Raw genomic sequence first — 25,075 nt, 5'->3', positions numbered from 1 at the left:
TTTCAGCTTCAGGTATCAGGGTTTTTTCCACAAAATATTAACCCAAAGTAATTTAGAGGTTGGACTTGAACGAGTTCTGCCCGCAATGCTTTCAGCTTGGTTTGGGACCACCATAGTGCCCTAAATGACAACAAATTAGTCTTGCTTTCACACACTTTGGGCAATTAGAAATTGCTTGTAACGTTAAGGCACTGTTACACACTACAAAGGAAAAAAGTTTGTATAATCTTCTCTTGAAATATGTATTTTTTAAAAAGCATTATTTCTTTTATAGTGATGGTTCAGATGCATCTTATTTAGACACGGGGACCTTTTGTTATTACTCTTTCGAAAGTACTAAAAGGTACTGATTAATAAGGTAGAGGTTGGTCAATTTCCTAAACACATATATCTTCTACCCAGTGTTCAATTAAGATCCAACATTGTACTTCATTACTACTGTTATTTTCCCCAATAGTTATACACGTTATGATTGTGCTGTGTTAGTAACTTTCTTTCCAAGGAAAATTGGATGGAGTTTTAGACCTTAAAGATATTTAAATTTTGTTTCAAGCAATACTTCACACAATATTTATGCTTTATCACTGTATAAAAATGTACAGTGGTTTATTGACATGTACATTCCAATATGTTTACAGCTGCAAGATAATGAGGCACACTCAGTATTGCACTTCATTAAAATTTCAGGCTCAAACATAACCTAGAAGTTTAAATGAAACTGCATTTGTAATTTAGTAATTATTATAGAGGACAAACATTGATATCTTTATTTACACTGTGATACTTATTACATTTATATGCCATCCTAACACAATTTTTATTTAAATAACAGTCTAGGAAATAAACCAGAATATTCTTCTTTTTATCCCCACCCGTGATGCAATTGTACAGGATTACAAAAAGGCAGTATACAATAAACAATGATTATTTTTCTTTTTTGCTTGAAAGCCAACATCATTCTTAGTCCTTGAGCATGGAGATTCTTTCTATATCAATTACTTATAAGTGCCCAATGCTTCACAGGCCAATGACGGTAATGGCCACATGCAAACACCTCACAAGTTTGATGTCTTGGCTCAAAAGAAAAGAAATCAAACTAATGGGGAAATTTTCCATAGCAAGAATTATGTACATGGTATTTGGCATCCTTCTTGCACTGTGTGTGAATGGTTCATTTTCATGGATGTAAAAATGGTCCCGTCCTTATCCTGAGCCGTTTAAACTTCACCACATCTGCTTGGGGGATGAAGGCAACCTTTCTATCCACAGACAAAAGAATCTGAGTGTTTTAAAAAGTGTGAGCATTTCTGCACACTCCACAACCCAGAGCAAATTCTTCCCCAGTAGGTGGGTGAACCACATGGAGTGGACATTCAGTTCCTTCTAATTGTTTGCCTTTGGGACCTGTGTAAGTTTTGAAGGAGGCAAAAGAATATAATTAAAATATATTCACATAAACCTAATGTAAATATAAGTCGCTGCTAAGTTATTCAGAGAAATATGACAATGATTATGCAAATATAAAATAACAAAGTTATTTGTTTTCTAACCACAAAAGTAAAAATGTTCTCCATAAAAAACTCAACATACCAGATATATATGTCGAAGAAGGGACATGGTCCCTTAACCATAGCATCCTGACTAGCGATAAGCCCTAATGATGAATTTGGTTCATCATTTTAAAGCAGAGCAATGAACAAAAATGGTCACAAAAATTCCTCAATTTAGTCTAGCAGGAAATTATTCTGGATGAGAAAATACAGACTTTTATATAAAACCAGAGGCCTGGTACACGGAATTTGTGCACTGGAGTTGGGGTGGGGGGTGGTCCCTAAGCCTGGCCTGCATCCTCTTGCAATCCGGGACCCCTTGGGGGATGTCGGGCCTAAACCGGCAGTCGGACATCTCTCCCACAATCTGGGACGCTGCATGCATCAGTGACCATACTTTTCATACAGGTGAAAGGCATCTTGCTGTTGTATGGGCAGCTACATTTTTTTTGCCCTGATTATAAAAAGTAGTACATAACATGATCCTTCTGAGGCAATAGTACCATTTTCCCCATCTTATGGGTGGAAAAACTGAAGCAGAGAGAAGTTAAGTAATTGGCTTTGTCACACAGTTATAAGTATCAGAGTCAGGGCTGACCACAAAATGTGCAAGCCAGAGTCTATGCAGGTCATCGCTGCATCATCCTGTTTTTTCAGGGTTAGAGTAGCCTTCCCAGGTGTTAATTTTTAAATCTAAGAGACTGTTCCCAATATATAAGGTAGGGTCCCTAGGCCTGGCTGGTGATCAGGGCCACCTGTGGGGCAACTGGTGGGCAGGGTGATTGGGGGACCCCCGCTGGACCCACCTAGGCTGGCAGCCTGCCGCTGTCTGCTGGCCGCCCCCCCCCCCCCCCCAATCTGACACTGCCATGGGTCGCCTCCCTGTTGAGGGGCAGACACTCAACACTCAATTGAGTGTCTGCCCCCTGGTGGTCAGTATGCATCATAGTGACTGGTCGTTTCTCTGGTCATTCTGCCATTTGGTTGATTTGCATATTAGGGTTTTATTATATAGGATATTCGGGTTTATTATATAGGATATTTTTCAGGTAAAAAGAAATTTTAGTGTAAATAAGCCATGCTACCCTTCCATTTTCTCTGAAAAAAAGGCATACATTGGTAAAACGGGAAGATATTATCAGTGTTCTTTTGAAAAGTATATGGGAGGGAGATTATAGGCAAATAAAAATTAATCAGCCTAGCCGAAACCGGTTTGGCTCAGTGGATAGAGCGTCGGCCTGCGGACTGAGAGGTCCCAGGTTCGATTCCGGTCAAGGGCATGTACCTGGGTTGCGGGCACATCCCCAGTAGGAGATGTGCAGGCGGCAGCTGATCGATGTTTCTCTCTCATCGATGTTTCTAACTCTCTATCTCTCTCCCTTTCTCTCTGTAAAAAATCAATAAAATATATTTAAAAAAAATTAATCAGCCTAAAATATGAATGATAATATGGAAGCAACACTTTGGGAAAGATACATTTGTAGATAATCAAATAAACTAGGCTTAAAAATGGACAAAAAAACCCCCCTATTTTTCTATTATTTAAAAGACTTGTTTTGCTCATGTGCACAAGTATCCTGGAACCAAAGAAGGTTGTCAGTAAATAATTTAAAAAGGAATGGACAGAGGGGTTATTTAACTTCTTAAACAGACTCTTGTTTTCATCTACATATTAATTAAAATTAATGGTTGACAGTGGTCAGAGAATTGATCCTTCTGTCTTTCTAAGTAAACTGCACAACCATTTCCCCTAATATCACTGTTAGTTCTCCTTTAATTATCTACAGTTCTCTAAATGAATGGATGAGTGAGCGGAATATGAGAGACAGGAAAAGCATACCTTAATCTAAGTGTATGATCTTAGGCCAGGTATTTAACCTCTCTAGGCCTTGATTTTCCATTTGTGAATGTGGGGGATAATACTATCTACCTGGTAGGCTGTAAAAATTAGGCGAGAAAATACATGTGAAAATGCCCAGGATCAACGTCAGTTTCCTCCTTCTACCACCTCTCCTGCCTCATTCCTGTGATTCACAATTGTTTATAGGGCAAAGTCCTTTTTCTTGGCAGACCTGGATGATCACGTGCATGTGCATGTATGACTGGAGGCCTTGCCTTTGCCTGGCCCATCCTCCTTCTCTCAGTGACTACCTGCCACTGTGTTCTCTGCAACACCTGTTTCAAGACTAGCAAACTTCCTTTTTGTTTTTAGTATTTTAAAAATTCTTTATCTCCCCAGTTCTAGCATGGCATAAGGGCAAGAAGCAAGATCGACTTTTCTGGTTCCTTTATTTCCAGACCACTAACGTACAACTTTCATTCAATAATCCCTCTTCCTTTTAAGCTCAAATGAGAGAGAACACTGCCTGCCCCCTTTTCACTCCCTTCACTTCCAGACCTTCCTCCTACTAAATGATGGCTCACGTCTCTATTCTGGTTATTATCCTAAACACTCTAGCCTCACATTATTCTGATCTTGCTTCTTTTAAAGCCCACCACTTCTATTTTTTCAAAAGGTTTTTAGGTGTGGAACAGTGTAACAATTTTCATTTGACATGAGCAAGTAGCAAAAAGTAGCCTTTCTTTATTATTTATTTTTTAAAAAATATACTTTATTGATTTTTTACAGAGAGGGGGAGAGGGATAGAGAGTTAGAAACATCGATCAGCCGCCTCCTTCACACTCCCCACTGGGGATGTGCCCGCAACCAAGGTACATGCCCTTGACTAGGATCGAACCTGGGACCTTTTTGAGTCTGCAGGCCGACGCTCTACCCACTGAGCCAAATCAGCCAGGGCAGTAGCCTTACTTTAAAAACCTTCTTTACCTTACCATCTTTGTTTATCTCTCATAGTTTAAAAATCAGTAAGAAGTCACCTCTTCCCCTATTTCTCTCCCATCTTCCGTTTTCCCCAGTATTAACCAATTTTATTAATTTTTTGTATAGCTTTCTAGTGTTTTTATGCAAATATAAACATATATATATTAATTTTATCCTTTCTTACAAAGGCAGCATACTATATGTACTTTTTAAAACTTAATTTTTCATTTAATACTTTCTTCTATAGATCTTTCCATATCAGTATATAGAAACTTCATCCTCAGTCTTTTTTTAATGGTGCATATTAGTTAGTGTTTAATCACCGCCCTCCCCCCCCCGCCCAGTGGATACTTGTATCATTTATGAATTTTTATCATTATAAGCAATGCTGCAGTGAATAACCTTGCACATTTTTCCTTGTTTCTTTTCTTCACATATGTAGGTATGTCCCCCAGAAGTGGGATTGGTGAAGGGTAGATGTATTTGAAATTTTGAGAGGCACCTCAGGGTCTACCATTTGCACTCTGATAAGCAATGGATGAAAGTGTGTGTTTCCCAGATTTAACAACATTGTCTATTGTGGAGTACTTAGTTTTGTATGTATTTTCACTAATTTCAGATACATCTCATGCAAAATTCTCTTCTATGGTCACATTTAGCTCTTCTTCCACTTCTCCCACTACATTAAGCCTCTTATTCCACCTCACTGTGATCACCAGCCTCCTGACCTCTTCCAAACTTTCAGTCTCTTTTTAGTTTCATATTGACTTTTCTCAGCCTGATCTGCACAGATTATCATTTTACTGTATTTTCAGTAGCTTCTTTAATTCCCTTGGCTGTCTGATGCTCACTACTGCCAGTTCCCAGTCATTCTAGATTAAATCAGTTGTCCATTTGATGATGCCTGTTCCAGGCTTCTTAAAAAAAATAAAAATCACAAAATCCCTTTAAATGGTTCTGTTACCCATTATAATTTCAAACGTCACATGGCCCTTTAGTGCCAAATAGCAATCCTTTTACTAATCTTTAGTTGACTTCCTTCTCATCCTCCAAGCAATCTGCTCCACTACAGCTCCCAACCTAACTCATGATGAGGATCGTTTTACTTCACTCAGAAAGTCAGAAGGTCATAGAGCCAAGGAACCCCTTGGATTCTTCAGGATAGTGTCAACTAGGTTTCTGCCACTTGCTGCGTGCCTGCCGCCCCGGAGACCCCCAGTCCACTCAGGCCCCCAGTCCCCTAGGGTTGGCCCGAGGCACAGCTGAGCCTCAAATGGCAGCTGCCCAGCCACCCAGGGACGGCCTGAGGCACAGGCAAGCCTCTGATGGCGTCTGCCCAGCTGCCCAAGGCTCAGGTAACCAGGGCCAGCCAAGGCTTGTGCTGCCGGCAGTGGCAGCAGCAGAGGTGTGATGGGGCATTGCCTTCCCCTGATCGCCGGGTCGCCTCCAGTGCAGTCAATGGAAGAGAGGGAACCCCCCTCCAGTGCATGAATTTTCATGCACCAGGCCTTTAGTCATTAAATAAAACTGGATACCATAATCATATTTAAAAAGCTAAAAGCATACCTGCAGGACAGTGTGGTAGTTCTTCCTTAGGAATGCTAGTCATCCTTTGAAAATCATCATGACAAGCATTACAAAAATGTGTTGTTCCAAAACAGAAAAAGACAGCCACTGAACAGCAGTAGCGACACTTATATTCCAAAAAGTCTGTGCCATGTTTCGGACACATCTATAGCAAAAGAAAACAGATAAAGATTATAGTGAACCTATTTCATTATACTTAAGGTAGCAATATATATAACTCAGTGATTCATATTTTAAGAGTATACACAACTCTAAAAACTGATTCAAAAATTGATGATACCCACATTAAAAAAACAATGAATAAATGTGTGGCTTTGCCCAAAAGATCTGAACAAGCTTCAAGTTCTAATCCCAGCTCCATTATAACTAATTTTACTTATAAGCTAGCTTCTTAATTTCCTTGTGAATGTTTCCTGGTCAGCCAAGTTAAAAAATTAATATTTCATTTATCAATCTCATAGATGTACTATGAAGATTTCATTGAAGAGGAGAAAATCTAGACGTGTGAAATCTGGTAATTATTTTATGGGAGACAAAAGTATAAAATGCAAATCCCATCCAAAATAGATATTATATATGAATAAGTTGGAAAATTATACATTGCTGTACAAACACCAGAAAACGTTGGTGGGAAAACCTGCTATGCCATTTCTACCATGCTGGTTATATTATTATTTAAAAAAATTAGAGGTTTAATGTTTCTAAATTGTCATTTCTAATAAAATGGTCTACCCACCTGAGCTCGGGACACATCAGAACAAGCACCACAAATGAGCTCTCTGGGATCATAGTCATCCCCTTGTCCAGCTTCAGCATCACAGCGAGCTTCACCACCAAAATATGCCTAGGAAACAATGCACTGAGATTACAGCAGGGAAGAACTCGGCTGTATACTTTGGGCACAGTGGACATAAGATCAAGAGGTCTTAGGAAATAGCATTGTCTATCAGACACTCCCTTACATGTCAAGTGGATGGCCCCATTGCTGCCCAGAGGGCAGAGCAGGGTAAGAAATAAAGCTATATTTATTCTTAAAGAAATAAAGGGTTTTTCAATTCTGGAATGAATTTATGCTTACAGTAGGAAGTTGAAACACTGTACTGTCAAAGCAAAATAAAAAAATAATATACAATATTACAAATAAATATCAAAATAGGATATCCTATATAATAAAACCCTAATATGCAAATTGACCAAATGCACTGACCACCAGGGGGCAGATGCTCAACGCAGGAGCTGCCCCCTGGTGGTCAGTGCACTCCCACAGGGGGAGCACCGCTCAGCCAGAAGCCGGGCTCATGGCTGGTGACTGCAGCAGCGGTGGCGGGAGCCTCTCCCGCCTCAATGCGTTCTAAGGACCCCTCAGGGAATGTACGACTGCAGCCGGCAGGTGGACATTCCCCAAGGGGTCCTGGACTGTGAGAGGGCACAGGTCCAGGCTGAGCTGAGGGACCCCCCCTTCAGTGCATGAATGTTGTGCACTGAGCCTCTAGTTAAGTAATAAAGAAAAAATGTGTTTTTAGAGCAAATTTTAAAGTCTTTCATTATTTTGAAATTGTAAATAACATCTTTCTTTTTATTGCTCTAAAAATATGTTTAGAACTTCTCCAATTTTAATACTGAGAACAAAAAATATGCCTAAAGTGAATATTAGTACAGAATTATAATCCTCAGGCTAATGGGAAAGAAAAAAAATCAATTTTAATCATATAACATTTTTTAAAAAGCAAAGGCAAATTGGGTAATTCTGTTCAAAATACTGCTCATACTTATAGAGCTATACTATATGCAAGAACTGAACAGTATCTAATACAGATATTTGAATAAATGAAATTATCATAACAAATAATTTATCTGAATTTGCTCTGGGCACAAAACAAATGAGGTCAATTATAATTGGGGCAATCTATATGCATATGTCCCATAGCCAAAAAATTGAGGATAAACAAGATGAATCAATATAAATCTATTATCTGTACTAGAAAACAGGCCAAAAGACAGGCTGCATTGATACAGAGTTATTAAATGGTCTTCCACTAGCTGAATATGGCCTCAGAAATATTCCATTTGGGGTCTATTCCGGCTGTTTTACTTCTCTGCATTCCCTGTGTGGCTTCCTGGACATTTGATTGCCATCCTTGTGGTGGCACAATATTCATTTATGATGTTTAGTACATTAAACACCCAGAAATAATGTATTATTATTTGTAACAATAAAATTCACAAACATACAGTATTGGTTTTTCTTGGGTGTATGTATATTTGTCTTCCTTTCTGGCTACCATCTATCTATTTATCCTTCTCTTTATTATCTGTATTTTTTGTTTGCTAAACGGGGAGTGCATCTTCCATTTACTGATTCCTTTGTTCATTTATTCATTTTCTAATTAACTTAGTGTCTAATAAAGTACCAGTAGTGAAGACAGAGAAATGAAAAAATAGTCTTTGTCCTCACGGAACTTATCAAGTGAGGCAGAGAGTAAGTGAACCAGTAATCATAATGCAGGATAATGAGGGCTATGATGGATGTATGCCAGATTTCTAAATCATGTGGTGGTAATGGGTAAGCCTGGGCACATTGCAGAGGAGGTGAAACTTGATATGAATCTAAAAGTATGATAGATAGATTTGGCTCTGCACCTGAGCATGTGTGTAAGTAGGTGGCAGGTGAGAGTAAAACGCAGAGCAGGAGATAGAGAGGTAGAGAAGAGCATTTCATGAAGAGAAATTGCCTATGTGATGGCATGGAAGTGTTAGTGAGTGAGTAGACATGGCCGAGTTTGGGAAGCTGAGTTGTTCAGTATTCTATAGCATAGGGTGCAAAAGGTAGCAGCTTGGGGGATGAGATGAAGGGTGGACAGGGTTAAAGGCTTATAAGCAAAACAACGATGCAATCAGATTTGAGAAATAGTTATCTATGAGTAGTAGTGTAAGTATAAACAATGGCATGGAGGCGTTAGGGGCTCCACAAAAGCAGTTCAGGAAAGAAAGCTGCTGTAATTACCAAAGAAAATCTTTGGGAAAAAAACCCTCAAGACATTTGGAGACAAAATTGACAGGACTTTGTAAATTAACATTGGAGATGAGAGTCCAAGTTGAATATAATACTGGACATGTGGACTTTGAAGTATGTGTGAGAAATCCAAATGTCTGAAAGGCAGATGGACATTTGTATCTAAATCTCAAAGATTTTGGAAGGTCATAATATTATAGATGGTTGGCAAAGGCATGGGTGTACAGGAAGTAAATCAAAGATAAGGAGGTATTATTGGCCAAGGATGGAGTGCTGGGGAAACAAATATGGTAAAAGGTAGGTGAATGCAAAGAAACCCTAGGAGGGATTAAAGACAAATGACCGGAAAGGAAGGAGGATATTAAAAAAGTGTTTTCTTAGAAACCAAGGAAGTAAGAATTTAAGGAGGAAATGCTCAAAAGAGTCAAGTAAGAGAAATTTATTCAAGAACCACCTGGATTTGGAAAACAGGAGGTTTTTACTGATGGGAAGTAGCTTATGTACAGAAATATTTCATGTTTTGGAAATAGCCTGTAGAGGTTAACAAATATCCCAAAACAAATTAAGTAAATAAATTAAACTTGAAACACAGTACCAAGCTTTCTCATTTTTAACTTCAGATTTAAGATGTAAGAATTGAATTATCAGTATACAGAATTCAACTTTTTAATCATATAGATAATCTCTAGTTCTTAAAAATTCTTAGTATAATTTATAGCATACCTTTTTGCATTTGTAGCAAACATAATATGCATATCTATTCATGGCGTAGCCAGCTGGGTCGTTATAAAATCTAACACCAGGTGTTGTGATAGCTTCACTCTTATGCAGACCTTCATATTCCAATCTCATTAAGGCTTTTCTTCTGACATCCTCATAGAGTTCTTTTATTGGATCAAGTAGGTCTTTTAATACTACATGATTTATTTTGTTCTGAAATTTAAAAAATGAACATCTGTTAAGAAAGCCATTTATTTATTAACTCAACAAACAGTGTGTACCAAAGTACCAAAGCACTGTGCTAGGAGGTAACTCAAAAATCTATAATAATAAAAGCATAATATGCTAATTAGACCGGACAGACATCCTTCTGGATGACCTTCTGGACAAAGCCGCGGCGGGTGGGGGCTGAGGCAGCCACTGCAGTGGTGGGGGCTGAGCCCCTTGCATGAATTTCATGCATCGGGCCTCTAGTTTCTAAAGAAAATGCCATTTAAAAATAATCTTGTAGCCGAAACCGGTTTGGCTCAGTGGATAGAGCGTCGGCCTGCGGACTGAAAGGTCCCAGGTTCGATTCCGGTCAAGGGCATGTACCTGGGTTGCGGGCATATCCCCAGTGGGAGATGTGAAGGAGGCAGCTGATTGATGTTTCTCTTTCATCGAAGTTTCTAACTCTCTATCTCTCTCTCTCCCTTCCACTCTGTAAAAAATCAATAAAATATATATTTAAAAAAAAAATAATCTTGTAAAGTTCTCGCAAGCCTCACAGGGAAAATGGAGGTAAGTGGGGCACAGAATGTGAAAATTCCACTTTATTAGCTTCATATTCCTGAGTATGGAACATATCTCCTGCTGCCTTAGCTGTTCTGGGAATAAAAGGTTATTACCTTGCTGCCACAAATAAGACACCTCTTCTCTGTGTGCTCCTTGGAGCTATGGTAGAATGTCAGGTGGTAGAAATAAGCAGGTAGTATTTTCTATACCACTTAAATGTGACTTTTTCTGGTGGCACTATATGAGATGGGAGAACAAATACTACAATCTTTTTTTATTATTTCTCAGTTTACCTAAGCAAGGATTGTTTGTGTTAAGCCTTTCCTTATATATATCAGTCTGCAAATATGAAGAAAACAGGGAGAACTAAATAGGGGGGAAAAAAAGGAATTAATAGAGATGGCATTGCTAATCACATTCTTAAATGTTTTTTTTTGTTAATCATTATTAGCTTGCCAAAACAATTTGCTACTTTGCTTATTACTATCTTTGTAGACATGTGTCAAAAATTTTCTGATTTGAGCTCTAAAAGTGTTTTAATGGCACTGATAGTTCAGCTTTTACTCTTCAATGGCAGGTATTAGTACCTACAAGCACCACAGACTCATTCTTCTTTTTGGTAGTTACCCCTTGTCATGTCACATGACCTGAATTTTCAGGGGGTCTGAAAACAGAGATGCATGCCTGTCAATGCTTGATGATGTTTGAATGAATTTTATGATGCAGTATGCTTAATTTAACTAGCTTTTAATTGACAATTACTATTTTGAAACGTATCATAATAGATCTATTATATTCTTAGGTACCACTTGGATAAAGAGAGCAGATGGGGTATGGTGGTAAAAAAAAAGTAAGCTGGGAAGGACACTGAGAGACACTGACAGTTTATTCTGAAAGATGAAGATAAAGATGAAAGTAAATAGAAAGTAGATAATTTCTGATTCTTTCCATACCTTGCAGATGGGACAAGATATAAATCCAAATGTTATCCTTGGACCAAGCCATCTGTTTTCCAAAACCCGTCGACAGCACTGTAAGTGGAATACATGACTACAGTCCAGCTTAAATAAAGAAAAGAGAAGAATATAAGCAAAGGTAACAGTGATAAACACCAGTAACTAGCAGATTATTCAATGTATACTGAAAGGAGATAAGAGAAAAAGCAAGCAATTTAGTACAATGATATTTTAGCACTTTCCCACTATTCATAGACACTAACTAAGTCTTCAGGTGCTCCCAATATTTTAGCATACATATATTAATGACACATTATAGAGAGTAAGCTGGGTTAGGAAAAATGCAAAATTACTCAACTCTGTATTTTATAAAAAGAAGAGGAAACTACTGACTTAGAGATTTAAGATCTTTTTTGGAGACTACTACCTTGGAATTACAAGAACTGGAAATATAAATAAGCAACCAGTAAAAGTATATAAAAGATATTTAGCAAATAGTAACATCTATATTACTAATATGTATGTACATTATGCATGGAGGTATGTATCATTGCATCATTATGTACAGATCAGTTATATAATGCTATTAAGTATCATTCTGGATTGAAAATTAAGAAAAGAGTAGATATTGGATAATCTGTTTTTCATTCCTTATGAACATTTTATTGATTATGTAAATCACAAATTAAAGCTAAACACACAAAATGTAAACAGAATATTCTCTTTAATAAACTGGTAGGTATTAATGGGACATTTTCTCTCAATGACAATCTAGACACAATTAATACTTTAAAAGCTGAGACCACCTGAATGGCTGGTGCTGCTGAGAGTGCTTCAGTGAAACATATCATGCACATGTCATCAGCATCTTGCTTCAGTGTGGTGGCACTTTTATCACAGCCATGCAGACAGGGCAGACAGTGCTCTTCGTTTTTCACACCTCCACATGGATGGCCACAAGGATGTGTCTTACTACAGGCTATCTTAGCATATTCCTGTTAAAAATGAATTACAATGGCACACAAAATGTAAAAAAAAGCACACATCCTAGTAATCATATCTATTATAGTAGTTTTCCAATATTTTCCCCACAGGAAATACATATTAAGGCTAAGTTACAATAAAGTGATTTTTATTCTTTGAATATAATTTAGGATTATTAACAAAGTCTATTTTTGTTTTAATGTGATTTTAAAAATTTTCATTCCACATAAAGGGAATACTGATTAAAAGTAAATTACAAATTTAATCTATTTGTTATTATGCATAGCCACAGATCAACAAAAAATTACTGCCTTATAATCTCCCCATCACCACCCACCCTCGGGCCAAAATGGGGATGAAATAAAATACAGATATCTTTCACTATTTGGGCACTATCTAAATTCTTGTTAACTAAATTGAGGCATCACAAATATCTGGATAGCCCTGGCCAGTGTGGCTCAGTTGGTTGGAGCATCATCCCGTGCACCAAGGGTAGTGGGTTTGATTCCCAGTCAAGGGCACGTACAACCAAGCGATGTGTCTATCATTCTCTCTCTCTCTCTCTCTGATCTTCTCTCACCCCCCTCTACTCTAAATATCAATGGAAAAAATATCCATGGGTGAGGATTAACAACAACAAAAAATCTGCATAACATGAAATGTGCATAGATGTTTAAGACTAAGGAACTTTCAGGTACTGGAAATTTATTTTAGGAAAGTAAGTGAATAAAATATCTATAAGAGGCAAAGAAAATACAGCCCATAGATTTTTAAGTTTCTAGCACATAAGTAAATGTTAATTATATATACCGATGGTCGATGGGAAACACACACAAAAGGAATCTGGTTTGGGCTTGAGTGCTTTATTTGACCCATTTTCCAGCTTTGATAAAGCATTTAACTCATAACATGAGTACTACACTAATTTAGAACACGAATGATGCTGAGTTGGAACTCTTACTTATATGAAGTAAAGATGTCATGTGGGAATACATGCTCTCCTTACTGGGATACTCACCTGGCAGTCTGCATCAGAACAAACACTGCCAACAGCAGATAACTCCGTTCCACTTCTGGAACCACAGAAGCGGCATGCTTCTGAGCTACTTGTGGTGGGTTTGCCTAGGTTCAAGCAGAAAAAAAATCCTCCTGAAGAATATTTTCTACATATTTTAATATAACTCATTAAAAACAAACAAGCAAACCAGGTTTGTGTCAGTTGTCATCACTGGGAAATCAGTCTGGCAATTACAAGCCGAAGGGTTGTAAGCTACACTAATTACAAATTACACAAGAAAAGGGATATGAAACTGAAGAGCTATACTTAAAGCCAAATGAATTATTAACTGATTTATTTATACTTTTTCAGTAAAAAGAAATAGACTAGACTTCTAGTCAAGATAGCAGGTTGAGCAGATATGGCAAGCCCCCCACTAAAAAAACACAATACCAGACAAAATATAACACAAAACTGAATAAAAGTATTTAAAACAAAGGGAAATAAAGCTTTAAGTACCTTTCCACAATGGCAATATTAAAATTCATAGGAGAAAACCTCATCAGAGAATATGAAACTTGAAAAACAGAATTCCCACCCAAGGACGTAGAGATAATAGAATAATTTGGAAAGAAATTTACATTTTGAAATAAAAAAGGAACAGACCCATAAAAAAAAGAACAGAATAATATGAAAAAGAACAGGAAGATTGAAAAATATAGACTAAGATCATTTTATAAACACAGATAGAAAAATTAAAAATATAATAGTAATACATTGAACTTAAAAATATCCTTTTTAGCCTGGCTGGTGTGGCTCAGTGGTTAAGTGTCAACCTATGAACCAAGAGCTCATGGTTTGATTCCCAGTCAGGGCACATGTCCAGGTTGTGGGCTCGATTCCCAGTGCGGGGCTTGCAGGAGGCAGCCAATCAGTAATTCTCATCATTGCTATTTCTATCTCTCTCTCTCTCTCCCTTCCTCTCTGAAATCAATAAAAATACATTTTAAAAAATATTCTTTAAAAAAAAGGGTAGTTTATATCATTAATACAATGATGGTTCAACATTAGAACATTAATTAATGTTATGTATGTCATGGTAAGATTATAGGGAAAAAAAATCAGCTCTGAGAAAAAAAGACGATGCTTTTATAGCATGAAAAGTTACTCCCATCTAGAGTTAAGTTTGTTCAGGTTTATACCTAATTCTAAGATTCGGAATTCATGTTAGTCAAATGGCAGATGACAAAGGTACTGAAAATTGAGAATTTGTAAGATTTAATATAACTAAACTGGGAATATAGCAGACTTACTTTTTCAAAAATAAATCAAAATGAAAACCCACATGTTTTGGAGATAAAATAACTGGCTCAAGATTACATAACTAGTTAGTGGCAAACCAGGTTTCCTGACTTTTAGCCTGATGCTCTTCTACCATTGAACATTGTCTCATAAATATAATAATACAGACAGGGATCAATGATGTCATGATAATTACTTATCAGAATATACTCAATTAATCACATTAAGTAATTTTAAAGTAACATCTAATTTAATGGTAACCAACAGGCATGGTTCAATCTTAAATCCTCTTTTACCTGTGTGTTCTCGGAATTCCACCATTGCTTTCATTGTTTTAGAATCTGCAAGTGCCATCAACCAGAACAATTTAGTTCGACCACAACCTTCATGAAGGTCAACCTTTATAGCTTCTTCTTCTTCTTTGAAGACCTATTATATCATTAAGAAAAGGGAAAATATATTTATTTATGACCCTGAAAGAGAAGTACAAATTTAATTATTCAATAAAAATAATGGCTTTTATTAAGAAAGCATTCCAAAAAGTTCCATATATTTCCAATCTTTTCTTTAATCTTTACAACAGTTCTGTTTGTATAAATGTGGAAACTAAGTTTTAGAGATGTTAAACAACTTGCTTGATTTACACAGTTGGTAAGTGAAACAGCTGCTGTGATTCCCAAGTCCATTTTTTCTCATTACCCTAAGTCTTCCACAAAAGTTATTGAATATACTTTATGTTCTAGATACTGTTCTGTGTATAAGACAGAAATCTTCACCTGTCTTTGATGAGTTTTGGTTCGTCGATGAAGATGAAGGAATCTGTCACAGTCAGTACATAGATTTCCACATACGTTGCATAAAATGATTGCTGCAGTTTCACCATCATCATGGTTATCACACATAGGCTAAAATAAAACATTTCCATAGGTTACATTAGATTAATAAGAAAGTACCAATATTCACACAAATTGAATGTAATTTATTTTTACCAGTAACAGTAACTGAAGTCTATTAAGAATTTGGAATCTGAACATTAAACTGAATGATGGCAAGTGTATTAAATTATAAAATTTCCTCAAAGGCCTAAATCAATGATTAATAAAATAAATAGGATACTTTGCTTAGTGATTGAGAAAATTTCTCCCCATTATATTCAAACATTCATTTTTGAAACTTTAACCACTAATAAGAAAGTGTTGAAAGAGCCATATAAAGCCTTCTTTCAGTGAATGAAATGATAAATATCCAACCTACTTTAAGTACATTTCTGAAAAAATGGTATGTCATATTGCCTCTTTTACTGCTTTTTCTCCTTGCCATAAGATTGATTACATTTTACTACAAAAATTGAGATATGAAATTAAAGTCTGGCTAAAAACAAATTTTGATACTATGCAAACATGTCTCAGAGAAGGGGAAAGCTCTTTTGTATACCTAATCTATAATAATAAAAGTGTAATATGCTAATTAGACTGGACATCCTCTGGACGACCTTCCGAACGAAGCCAGGACTGTGAGGGAAGCCTGGGTCCTGGGTGCCTACTGGTGGCTGGAGGGAAGCCCCAGTCCTGGGTGCTGGCGGCTGGAGGGAAGCCCGGGTCCTGGGTGCCAGAAGAAGCCCAGGTCCTGGGTGCCAGATGGAAGCCGGTGCTGGCAGCTAGGGGGGAAAGGAAGACCTACTCTTGCACGAATTTCGTGCATTGGGCCCCTAATATACTATAAAGAAGGAACCCTTGTGAGATGAACTTTGGCAATGTGACACAATTTTTCAAGAGTTCCACTAATTATGTATTTTGACTTGTAGTACTGTTTTTTTAAAGCTAAGCTACTGCTGACTATAAAGAAAAACAAGATCATTTTATATAAGATAATTTTCATCTTACCATTTGTTTTTGTTGTCCATCCTTTCCCATCCATCTCCCTGAGGAGAGACGATCTACATGGTCCTGGTCAAGAACGCACAGTGATGCTAGAGCAAGCCAGAGCTGTTGAAAGGAAAGGCACTGAATACTTAGGAAAGACTTATAAAATGTTGACTGTCTGACACATGATAATAGTTTAATAAATTCCAGCTGTACCTGAAGTTATGTAAATACCCAGTGGTACTCAAAATTTCCTGATGTGGCATCAGACACGTACATGATTGCTGTATGTGCCATGCACACAGTATGCACTCAAATATTTACTGAATAAACGTTTCTCTGATTAAGCACTCTATTTCCTGCCTGATATATAAAATTATCCTTTACTAGAGGCCTGGTGCACGAAATTCATGCACTCGGGGGGGGGGGCTGAGGGGGGTTCCTCAGCCCAGCCTGCACCCTCTCAAAGCCCGGGAGCCCTCAGGGGATGTCCTACATCCTTAGTGCTGCTGTGGAGGCGGGAGAGGCTCCTGCCACTGCCGCTGTGCTTGCCAGCCATGAGCCCGGCTCCTGGCTGAGCGGCGCTCCCCTTGTGGGAGTGCACTAACCACCAGGGAGCAGCATCCACATTGAGCCTCTGCCCCCTGGTGGTCAGTGCTCATCATAGTGACCGGTCATTCTGCCATTTGGTCAATTTGCATATTAGCCTTTTATTATGTAGGATTGGGCTACTACAAAAATAATATAGCAATATATGAATTTTCATATTTAATATTCCAATGACTCCTGCAAATTTTTCCTTCCATTATCATTTGCCAGGGACATTAAATTCCAAGGAAGGTGGTACAATGGATGTTTAATTTTGTAGAGTCCCATGAGTAGTTGGGTTCATATTAAATTCTTGTAGGTAATAACAGTTACTCGCAAGTCTCTGTATGCCCCTAGTCACCTAGCACTATGCTTGGTGCACTTTGTCAGAAATAAGTAAATGTCTAACAAATAAAGCAAGTATTTAACAACTCTAGAAAATTGCCCTAAAAAATAGTCCAACACTTTCTGAGGCTTAAAGAATAAGTTTCAGTTTTACACAGAATTAAATATTTCTTCATTACTGAAAAAAATAATTTAACTGTTGTAACTCAGAAGTATATGGGAGTGTCACTGGATATGAAGAGTAAGGGGAAAAATTAGGGAAAGAAAAGCCAGAAAAATAAAAATAAAATATGCTAAAAAAAAGGGGGCACAGAATAAAGAGAAGAACACATGCAGGGTGGGTGAGGATTAGTCAGAATAACTGCTTCAGGAGAACCAAGATGGCAGTGAAGGCAAACACCTGTACTCGCTGCCTCCCACAGCCACATTAAAATTACAACTCAAATAGAGAACAACCATCATCCAGAACTGCCTGAAAGCTGGCTGATACAAAGAGGAGGAATCTGCAGATCTCTCTGTAGCTCCTGCTGGGTGTCCCCAGGCAGTGGCTGACTTTGCACCTCCCTGGAGACTCAAGAGCCAATGTACCTAGTGGTCAGTGTGAGACCATATCAGATTACAATTCTTCACATCCATAAGTGACACACTCAAGGGGCAGACTCAGTGAGCACCAAAGCCCCATTGAAGCAAGTTCTGTCCCAAAAGGATGTCTCCTGCACAGCAGCTCTCCCACTGTAGTCACAGCTGGTCCCCACAGCTAATTGGCCTGGAGGTCAAGGCTCAACTACAACAAGATTGTGCACACAGCCCACAAAGGGGTGCACTAGAGTGTCCACCTCAGGTGATTGGGAGGCTGAACCACTGGGCTTTATAGAACACCTAGCACACAAAGCCACTCTATCAACTCAAGGAGACTTAGCAGCTCTACCCAATACATAGAAACAAATACAGGGAAGCAGACAAAATGTGGAGACAAAGAAACATGTCACAAAAGAAATGGAAGAAAGCAAACTACTGAATATAGAGTTCAAAACCAGAGTTATAAAGTTACTCAAGAATCTTCTAGAAATCTCAAAGGGACTTAGTGAGACTTTCAAGGATCTTAGTGAGAAAGCCAAAAAAATGGAAAAGCATACACTGACTGACATAAAGAATAATATACAAGGATTCAACAATAGACTAGAGGATCCTGGGAAACAAATTAATGATTTTAAATATGAGGAAGCAAAAAACACCCAACCAGAAGAGCAAAAAGAATCCAAAAATATGAAGATAGTTGTAAGGAGCCTCTGGGACAACTTCAAGCGTACCAACATCCGAATTATGGAAGTGCCAGAAGAAGAGAGAGAGAGCAAGATATTGAAAACCTTTTGAAGAAATAATGATAGGAAACTTCCCCTACCTGGTGAAAGAAATAGACTTACAAATCCAGGAAGCACAGAGAATCCCAAACAAGAGGAACCCAAAGAGGACCACACCAAGACACATCATACTTAACATGCCAAGGGGAAAAGACAAAGAGAGAATCTTAAAAGCAGCTAGAGAAAAGTAGTTACCTACAAGGGAGTGCCCATACAACTGTCAGTTGATTTCTCAACAAAAACTATGCGGGCCAGAAGGGAGTGGCAAGAAATATTCAAAATGATGAATAGCACTATCCTACAACCAAGATTACTCTACCCAGCAAAGCTATCATTTAGAATTGGAGGTCAGATAAAGAACTTCACAGACAAGAAAAAGCTAAAGAAGTTCATCACCACCAAACCAGTATTATATGAAATGCTGAAGGGTATTCTTTAAAAAGAGAAGAAAGAAGAAAAAGGTAAAGATAAAAAATATGAACAACAAAGTGGCAACAAATATATACCTATCAACAACTGAATCTAAAAATCAAACGAATAAAAAATCTGATGAAAAGGGTAAACTGGTGAATGGAATAGAACCAGGGGCATGGAAATGGAACAGATTGACAATACCTAGAGGGAAAGGGGGAGAGAAGGGCAGTGGGAAATGATTAGAAAAAGATCTTATATCAGCAGTGGGCAAACTACGGCCCGCGGGCCGGATCCGGCCCGTTTGAATGAATAAAACTAAAAAAAAAAAAAAAAAAGACCGTACCCTTTTCTGTAATGATGTTTACTTTGAATTTATATTAGTTCACACAAACACTCCATCCATGCTTTTGTTCCGGCCCTCCAGTCCAGTTTAAGAACCCATTGTGGCCCTCGAGTCAAAAAGTTTGCCCACCCCTGTCTTATATACAAGTACACATTACCTATGGATACAGACAATAGGGTGGTGAGAGCCTAAGGCTGGGTAGGAAATGGGTGAAGGGGAGCTATGGGGGGAAAAACGAGGGACATCTGTAATAATCTCAACAATAAAGATTAATTAAAAAAAAAAACTTAAAAAAAAAAGTGCTTCAGATGCCACACTTACTAGCAACATAGCCCAAATTGGTTTTTTTCTGCCCTAGGGAAATATAATTTATCTTCTTTTTCAGACTTATGAGAATTAACTTAAGCACTATCCATCAGTGTTTACTTCTTCCCAATGCTGTCACATTGCCCTGCTTCAAGATCTCAAATCTCTTTTGGAAGCACATGGGACATGAAATTTGGTAGGTTACAAATTCCTGCAGATGTCTCATCTGAAGAATGAAATCCTACTCTCTAAAACAAGCATGTCAAATTTGTCGGCCCACAATGAATATTTCTTTTGCCTAGCCAATATAATGATGTGTAAGAAATGTTTTAATAAAAATTTCATAACTTAAATTTTACAATATCCTGTTATACATAATCCTATATAATAAAAGGCTAATATGCAAATTGACTGAACAGCGGAACGACCTGTCACTATGATGTGCACTGACCACCAAGGGGCAGGCGCTCAACGCAGGAGCTACCCCCTGGTGGTCAGTGTGCTCCCACAGGGGGAGTGTCGCTCAGCCAGAAGCCCTGAGCCGGGCTCACGGCTGGTGAGTGCAGCGGCGGTGGCAGAAGCCTCTCCTGCCTCGCAACAGCGCTAAGGATGTTCGACTGCCAGCTTAGGCCCACTACCTAAGCCATCAGTCAGACATCCTCTGAGGGCTCCCAGAGTGTGAGAGGGCACAGGCCGGGCTGAGGGGACCCCCCGCCCCCCTGCACCACCCCAGAGCACAAATTTAGTGCCTCAGGCCTCTAGTTAATAATGACGACAACAGTCATTAATGACTGATTACTGTAATCATGTTGCATTCATTTCCCTTACGCGCAGGCACACCATTTCTCTCCACTAAAACTATCAGTGAATATTTTGCAGCCGATTGCCACGTCATTAGTCTTGTACTGACCTGTTTGGAGTGTGCAACAGAAAATATTTCGCTTCAGAGAACAAGAAAAATAGGTTTATGTGCATTACACTTATTAATCTGTGCAGTTATTGAGTGTCTGATAACTTAATGTTCAAGAAAAAAATATTAATTTTTATTAAAATGTTCTATTATTTTAACGATTACTCATTTATTTCAGCCTTTTGTATTCAGCACATCTCTATCAAAATAAACCTATGTTTCTATGAAAATTTAAGCTTTTGGTTTTTTTTTGCAGCACACATAAACTTAAACCTTGTTCATTTGGCCTGTGTTAGCCTTTGAGTTTGACATGCTTGCTCTAAAAGATTCTGCCCTACCCCACTGCAGGCAAAATTTTTTTGCTTTTTAAAAAAGCAAGGCCTGTATACTCAATGAGTATGCTATAGGGCTCTAATTTTGGACAACTGGGCCATACCAAAAGTAATAGGGAGGACCTTGTCTTCAAAGGACCTCAGTGTATCACAGCATAATGCCGACACTAAACTTACTGTGTAAGCTATGGTAAATACACCATTAAAAAGATAATATAGTGACATATATGGAAAGTTAGCCCTATCTAACCAGTATATCCTGAGTTTCCGTAATTGATAACAAAAACAAGTGATAAAGAACATGTAACAGGGAATATTAATAACCACTACACTTATTTCATAATTCAAAAAACCTTCATGCTTTTTAAATAAATATTTGGTAAAAATAATAGCTGGCCTATTAATTCAAACCTATTACTGAAAAAAAGAACATGCAAGGATATAGACCAAATGAAAAAAACCTACCCTAGTTGTTGCAATACATCTCACTGGAGATCTAAATTCTTCCTCCATCTTGGTCAAGGCAATGATGGTTTCTGCAATGGCATTTTTTGTCACTCGGGACCATGCTTCGGAGAGATGACCCTATTGAGCAGGGCACAATAATTTAACAAGCAACCAGAAATGTATAGTCATGGTAGCAAATTCTACTCTCTGAAATAACATCTCTCACCCATAAGGAAAGATTTATTAATGGAATTTTAATCAAGGGGCATAGTTTTGAAATAAAAATTTTTCACCACCCTCTAAAAAATTCAACTTCTAATCACTATTTTGATAATACAAAATCAAAGTATATAAATTAGGTTCTCAATACTCTATAGAGTTCAAGGGTATTTTCTTTTACATTTTGATAAATATATAACAGAGTACTAAGGTTTCTATGCTTGAGAAATTTTGATTATGAAACATTGTTGCTTAACATGAAATTTATACAGCTAATTGCTTTAGATGAGAATTACTGGAACCCAAGAGCATAAATGGGTTCAAATTACAACTACCTTAATTTGCTAACTTGATTTTTACCAATCACCATCACTTTTTAATTTCTATAGAATTTAGATGTTCCTAAACAGTTTTCCTAAATATTTCCATCTAGTGAACCTATTGAGAAAGCCTATTTGAGAACTGAAACAATTCTCCATTTCTCTGATTGAGGAAATGTCCATGCTGTTGGAAAAGTGATAGGATTTTATATTTCCCCAGAATAACTTTTCTTATCTCATATCCATGTTCTATCAGTCTTTTAAGGAGCAGTTCAAATTTCTCCTCCTTCAAAATGGCCTGCCATCTATTCTACCTCTTAGGAATCTATAATCTGAGTATCTTGCCCTCCCCTGGATAGACTCCTGGATATAATGGAATGTAAGTAAACTAACGTTATGGAGCACCCAGTAATTCCCTTTCCTCCACACTCCCAGATCTTCCCACAAAGCCAACATCTAAAGATAGTGGTGTCAGACATTAATAAAAAGAGTAGTCTGGCTGGTGTGGCTCAGTGAATTGAGTGTTGTCCTATGCACCAAGAAAGAGGTTGCTGGTTCTATTCCTGGGCAGGGCACATGCCCGGGTTGTAGGCTCTGCCCCCAGAAGGGGGCATGCAGGAAGCAGCTGATGGATGTTTCTCTCTCCTCGATGTTTCTCTCTTTCTCTCCCTTTACCTTCCTCTCTAAAATCAATAAAAACATATTTAAAAAAAGAGTACAATTTTTTATAAACCATGAAAACTGAAGAGGAGAAATGTCCACTTTGGGAACCCATTTTTTCCTTTTTGTTTCAGAATCAGGCTAATTTTTAGGGTTCAAAGAATATATACATATTGTTTTAAAGTCTTGGAAGACTTATGTTACAATTCTCAAGTAAATGAACTGGGAAGCTTGAAATGAACGTAGTTTACACAACGGACAAATTTATAACTAAAAGATAAATGGTAAAAAGGTTAACCTATTAAACAGAGCCTCTAAGTAAACCAAAATAACACTAATGTACTTCTCCTATTAAGTCAGTAGAATAAGCTGCTTGTTTTGTTAATAAGATTTCCACTGCATTTCATTGACAACGATCAGGAGGATGGGAACTTACTGCTGCCATATCCTTAATAAGTTTAATGATGATCTCGGAGATCTGAGTAGGAGTCGAGCCCTTCATCCACCAATGACTTTCACCTCGTCGAATATAACTACAAAGAAAAGTCAGCATTTGCAAGCCAGTCAGTGATGGTTACAGATGAATTAGATGAAAGCTGTTATTTCAATATGTAGCATTTTAATTCTTTAAATGATAGTCAAGTAAAGCCTTTTTAATGAATATTAATCAACACATTACCCATTATCTGTGTCTTCAACATCAAGAGACTAGTTATTCTGATATGTGCTCCCTTTGAAATATTTGTTTATCTATTATTTGTGTATGCATCTTCTAGAACAGTGCTATTCAATGTATATCCATAGTCCACAAACTCTTTGTCCACAGAGATAATAAAGAGTTTGCACCAGAATATGTCAACTATATCACTGAGTAAACTACTGTTGAGTTCAGCTGGCATTTTTTTCCTTAGCAAGTCTATGGAGATAAAGGAAGCAATATGCTGATTTACATTCTGATGTTTTTTGTTAATATCATGGATTGTCTCTTTTACTAGCATGTTCCCAATTTTCTGCTGTAACATACATTTCTGGAATAAAAACTCTTGCGTATCTGTGCACATGTATGGACACCTCTGATGGAAACAATTGTAGAAGTAGAATTGGTAGGTCAAAAGAAATGCATATTATAAATATAGTGATATGCTATCAAACTGATATCCAAAAAACTGTAGCAATCTACATTACATATAATAAAAAATGCCTATTTCTTAATAATGCTGCCAATGCAAAGATATTCTCTATTGCTTTATCTATATTTCTCTGATTACCAGTGAAGTGTCTTTTCATTTGTTCCCTGGCATTTGTAATTTTTCTTCTCTGAATTTACTTTTCTTGTCATTTATCAGTTGTCTTTTTCTCAATGATTTGTACTCATTCTTCTAATATTATGCCTAATAATTCATTGTCCACTATATAAATGTTAAATATTTTTTCCAAGTCAGTTGCTTGTATTTTAAAAGTACTGTCTATCAATTAATTTCCATTTTTATGTAGTCAAATCTGTGAATCTTTTCCTCTCTGACTTTTGGGTTCTGTGTTTCGTTTAAAGTTTTCCCAAATTGGAGATTACAAAAATATTCTTCTATGATTTGTCCTTGTAGAATTTTAAAAGAAATATATAAAGCTTTAATTAATCTTGTTTATTTTTGTATATGGTGTGAGGTAAGGGCCTATAATTATTTTTCTACATGGGAAAAATATATTTAGCAGATTCTTTTCCCCACTAATCCCAAAATGATTTTTATTTTTATATACAGCATTCTTTATTATACATGGGTCAGTATATATGGCGTTTATTTGGTGAATAAGAAAATAAGGTAGAATTTGACAAGGTAGAATTCATGTCTGAATTCTCCAAACAGTAGCTCATTCTGTTTTATTTTAGTATAAAACAGCCATAATGACCAACCTGGAATTGAAAATCATTGGAAGGGTAACTGTTGTAACTCCTTTGCCCACGGTGGTTCCAGCTGTTCCTGTGATGGTGGTTCCTTTGGCTTTGAGTTGTACTGTGAGGGCTTTGGCAATGCATCCTAGAAACATGTCCAAAATACCTAGCTTATTCCAATCTCCTTTCTCTGTTGAGTGAATGATATCACTGATATCTGCTGGGGGGAGAGATTTCACTCCTATGATGCTGGCCAGACGATTAGGCGTCACTTCAGGCAAAACTCGTCTTAATAAGGAGGTCACCTGGTAAGAAAAATAAAAGGAAAGAAATCCATTTAAAGGTTAGTGTTTTAAAGTTTTCAACTTTTTAAATG

General features: G+C 37.4%; 1 protein-coding gene across 10 annotated transcripts in view; it reads right to left on the bottom strand.

Moving 5' to 3' along the window:
* Positions 1-570: 570 nt before the first annotated feature.
* Positions 571-25,075, bottom strand: part of MYCBP2 (MYC binding protein 2) — a 300,098-nt gene continuing 275,593 nt past the window's right edge. For all 10 annotated transcript variants that reach the window (XM_036296929.1, XM_036296926.1, XM_036296920.1 and 7 more), the window contains 13 exons: positions 24,721-25,004; positions 23,248-23,344; positions 21,631-21,750; positions 16,588-16,689; positions 15,481-15,609; positions 15,001-15,133; positions 13,424-13,527; positions 12,228-12,416; positions 11,419-11,526; positions 9,695-9,904; positions 6,695-6,802; positions 5,938-6,103; positions 571-1,404 (listed from right to left, as the gene is read on the bottom strand). In XM_036296929.1, coding sequence (XP_036152822.1) covers positions 1,289-1,404; positions 5,938-6,103; positions 6,695-6,802; positions 9,695-9,904; positions 11,419-11,526; positions 12,228-12,416; positions 13,424-13,527; positions 15,001-15,133; positions 15,481-15,609; positions 16,588-16,689; positions 21,631-21,750; positions 23,248-23,344; positions 24,721-25,004 — 1,866 coding nt within the window. In that variant the 3' untranslated portion in view covers positions 571-1,288. The remainder of the gene's footprint in view (positions 1,405-5,937; positions 6,104-6,694; positions 6,803-9,694; positions 9,905-11,418; positions 11,527-12,227; positions 12,417-13,423; positions 13,528-15,000; positions 15,134-15,480; positions 15,610-16,587; positions 16,690-21,630; positions 21,751-23,247; positions 23,345-24,720; positions 25,005-25,075) is intronic.

This window comes from Myotis myotis, unplaced genomic scaffold, assembly GCF_014108235.1.
Source record: "Myotis myotis isolate mMyoMyo1 unplaced genomic scaffold, mMyoMyo1.p scaffold_m19_p_3, whole genome shotgun sequence".
In the NCBI taxonomy this organism is placed as follows: Eukaryota; Metazoa; Chordata; class Mammalia; order Chiroptera; family Vespertilionidae; genus Myotis; species Myotis myotis.
The sequence above is the reverse complement of the archived record's forward strand: the minus strand, read 5'-3'. Positions and strand labels throughout refer to the sequence as shown.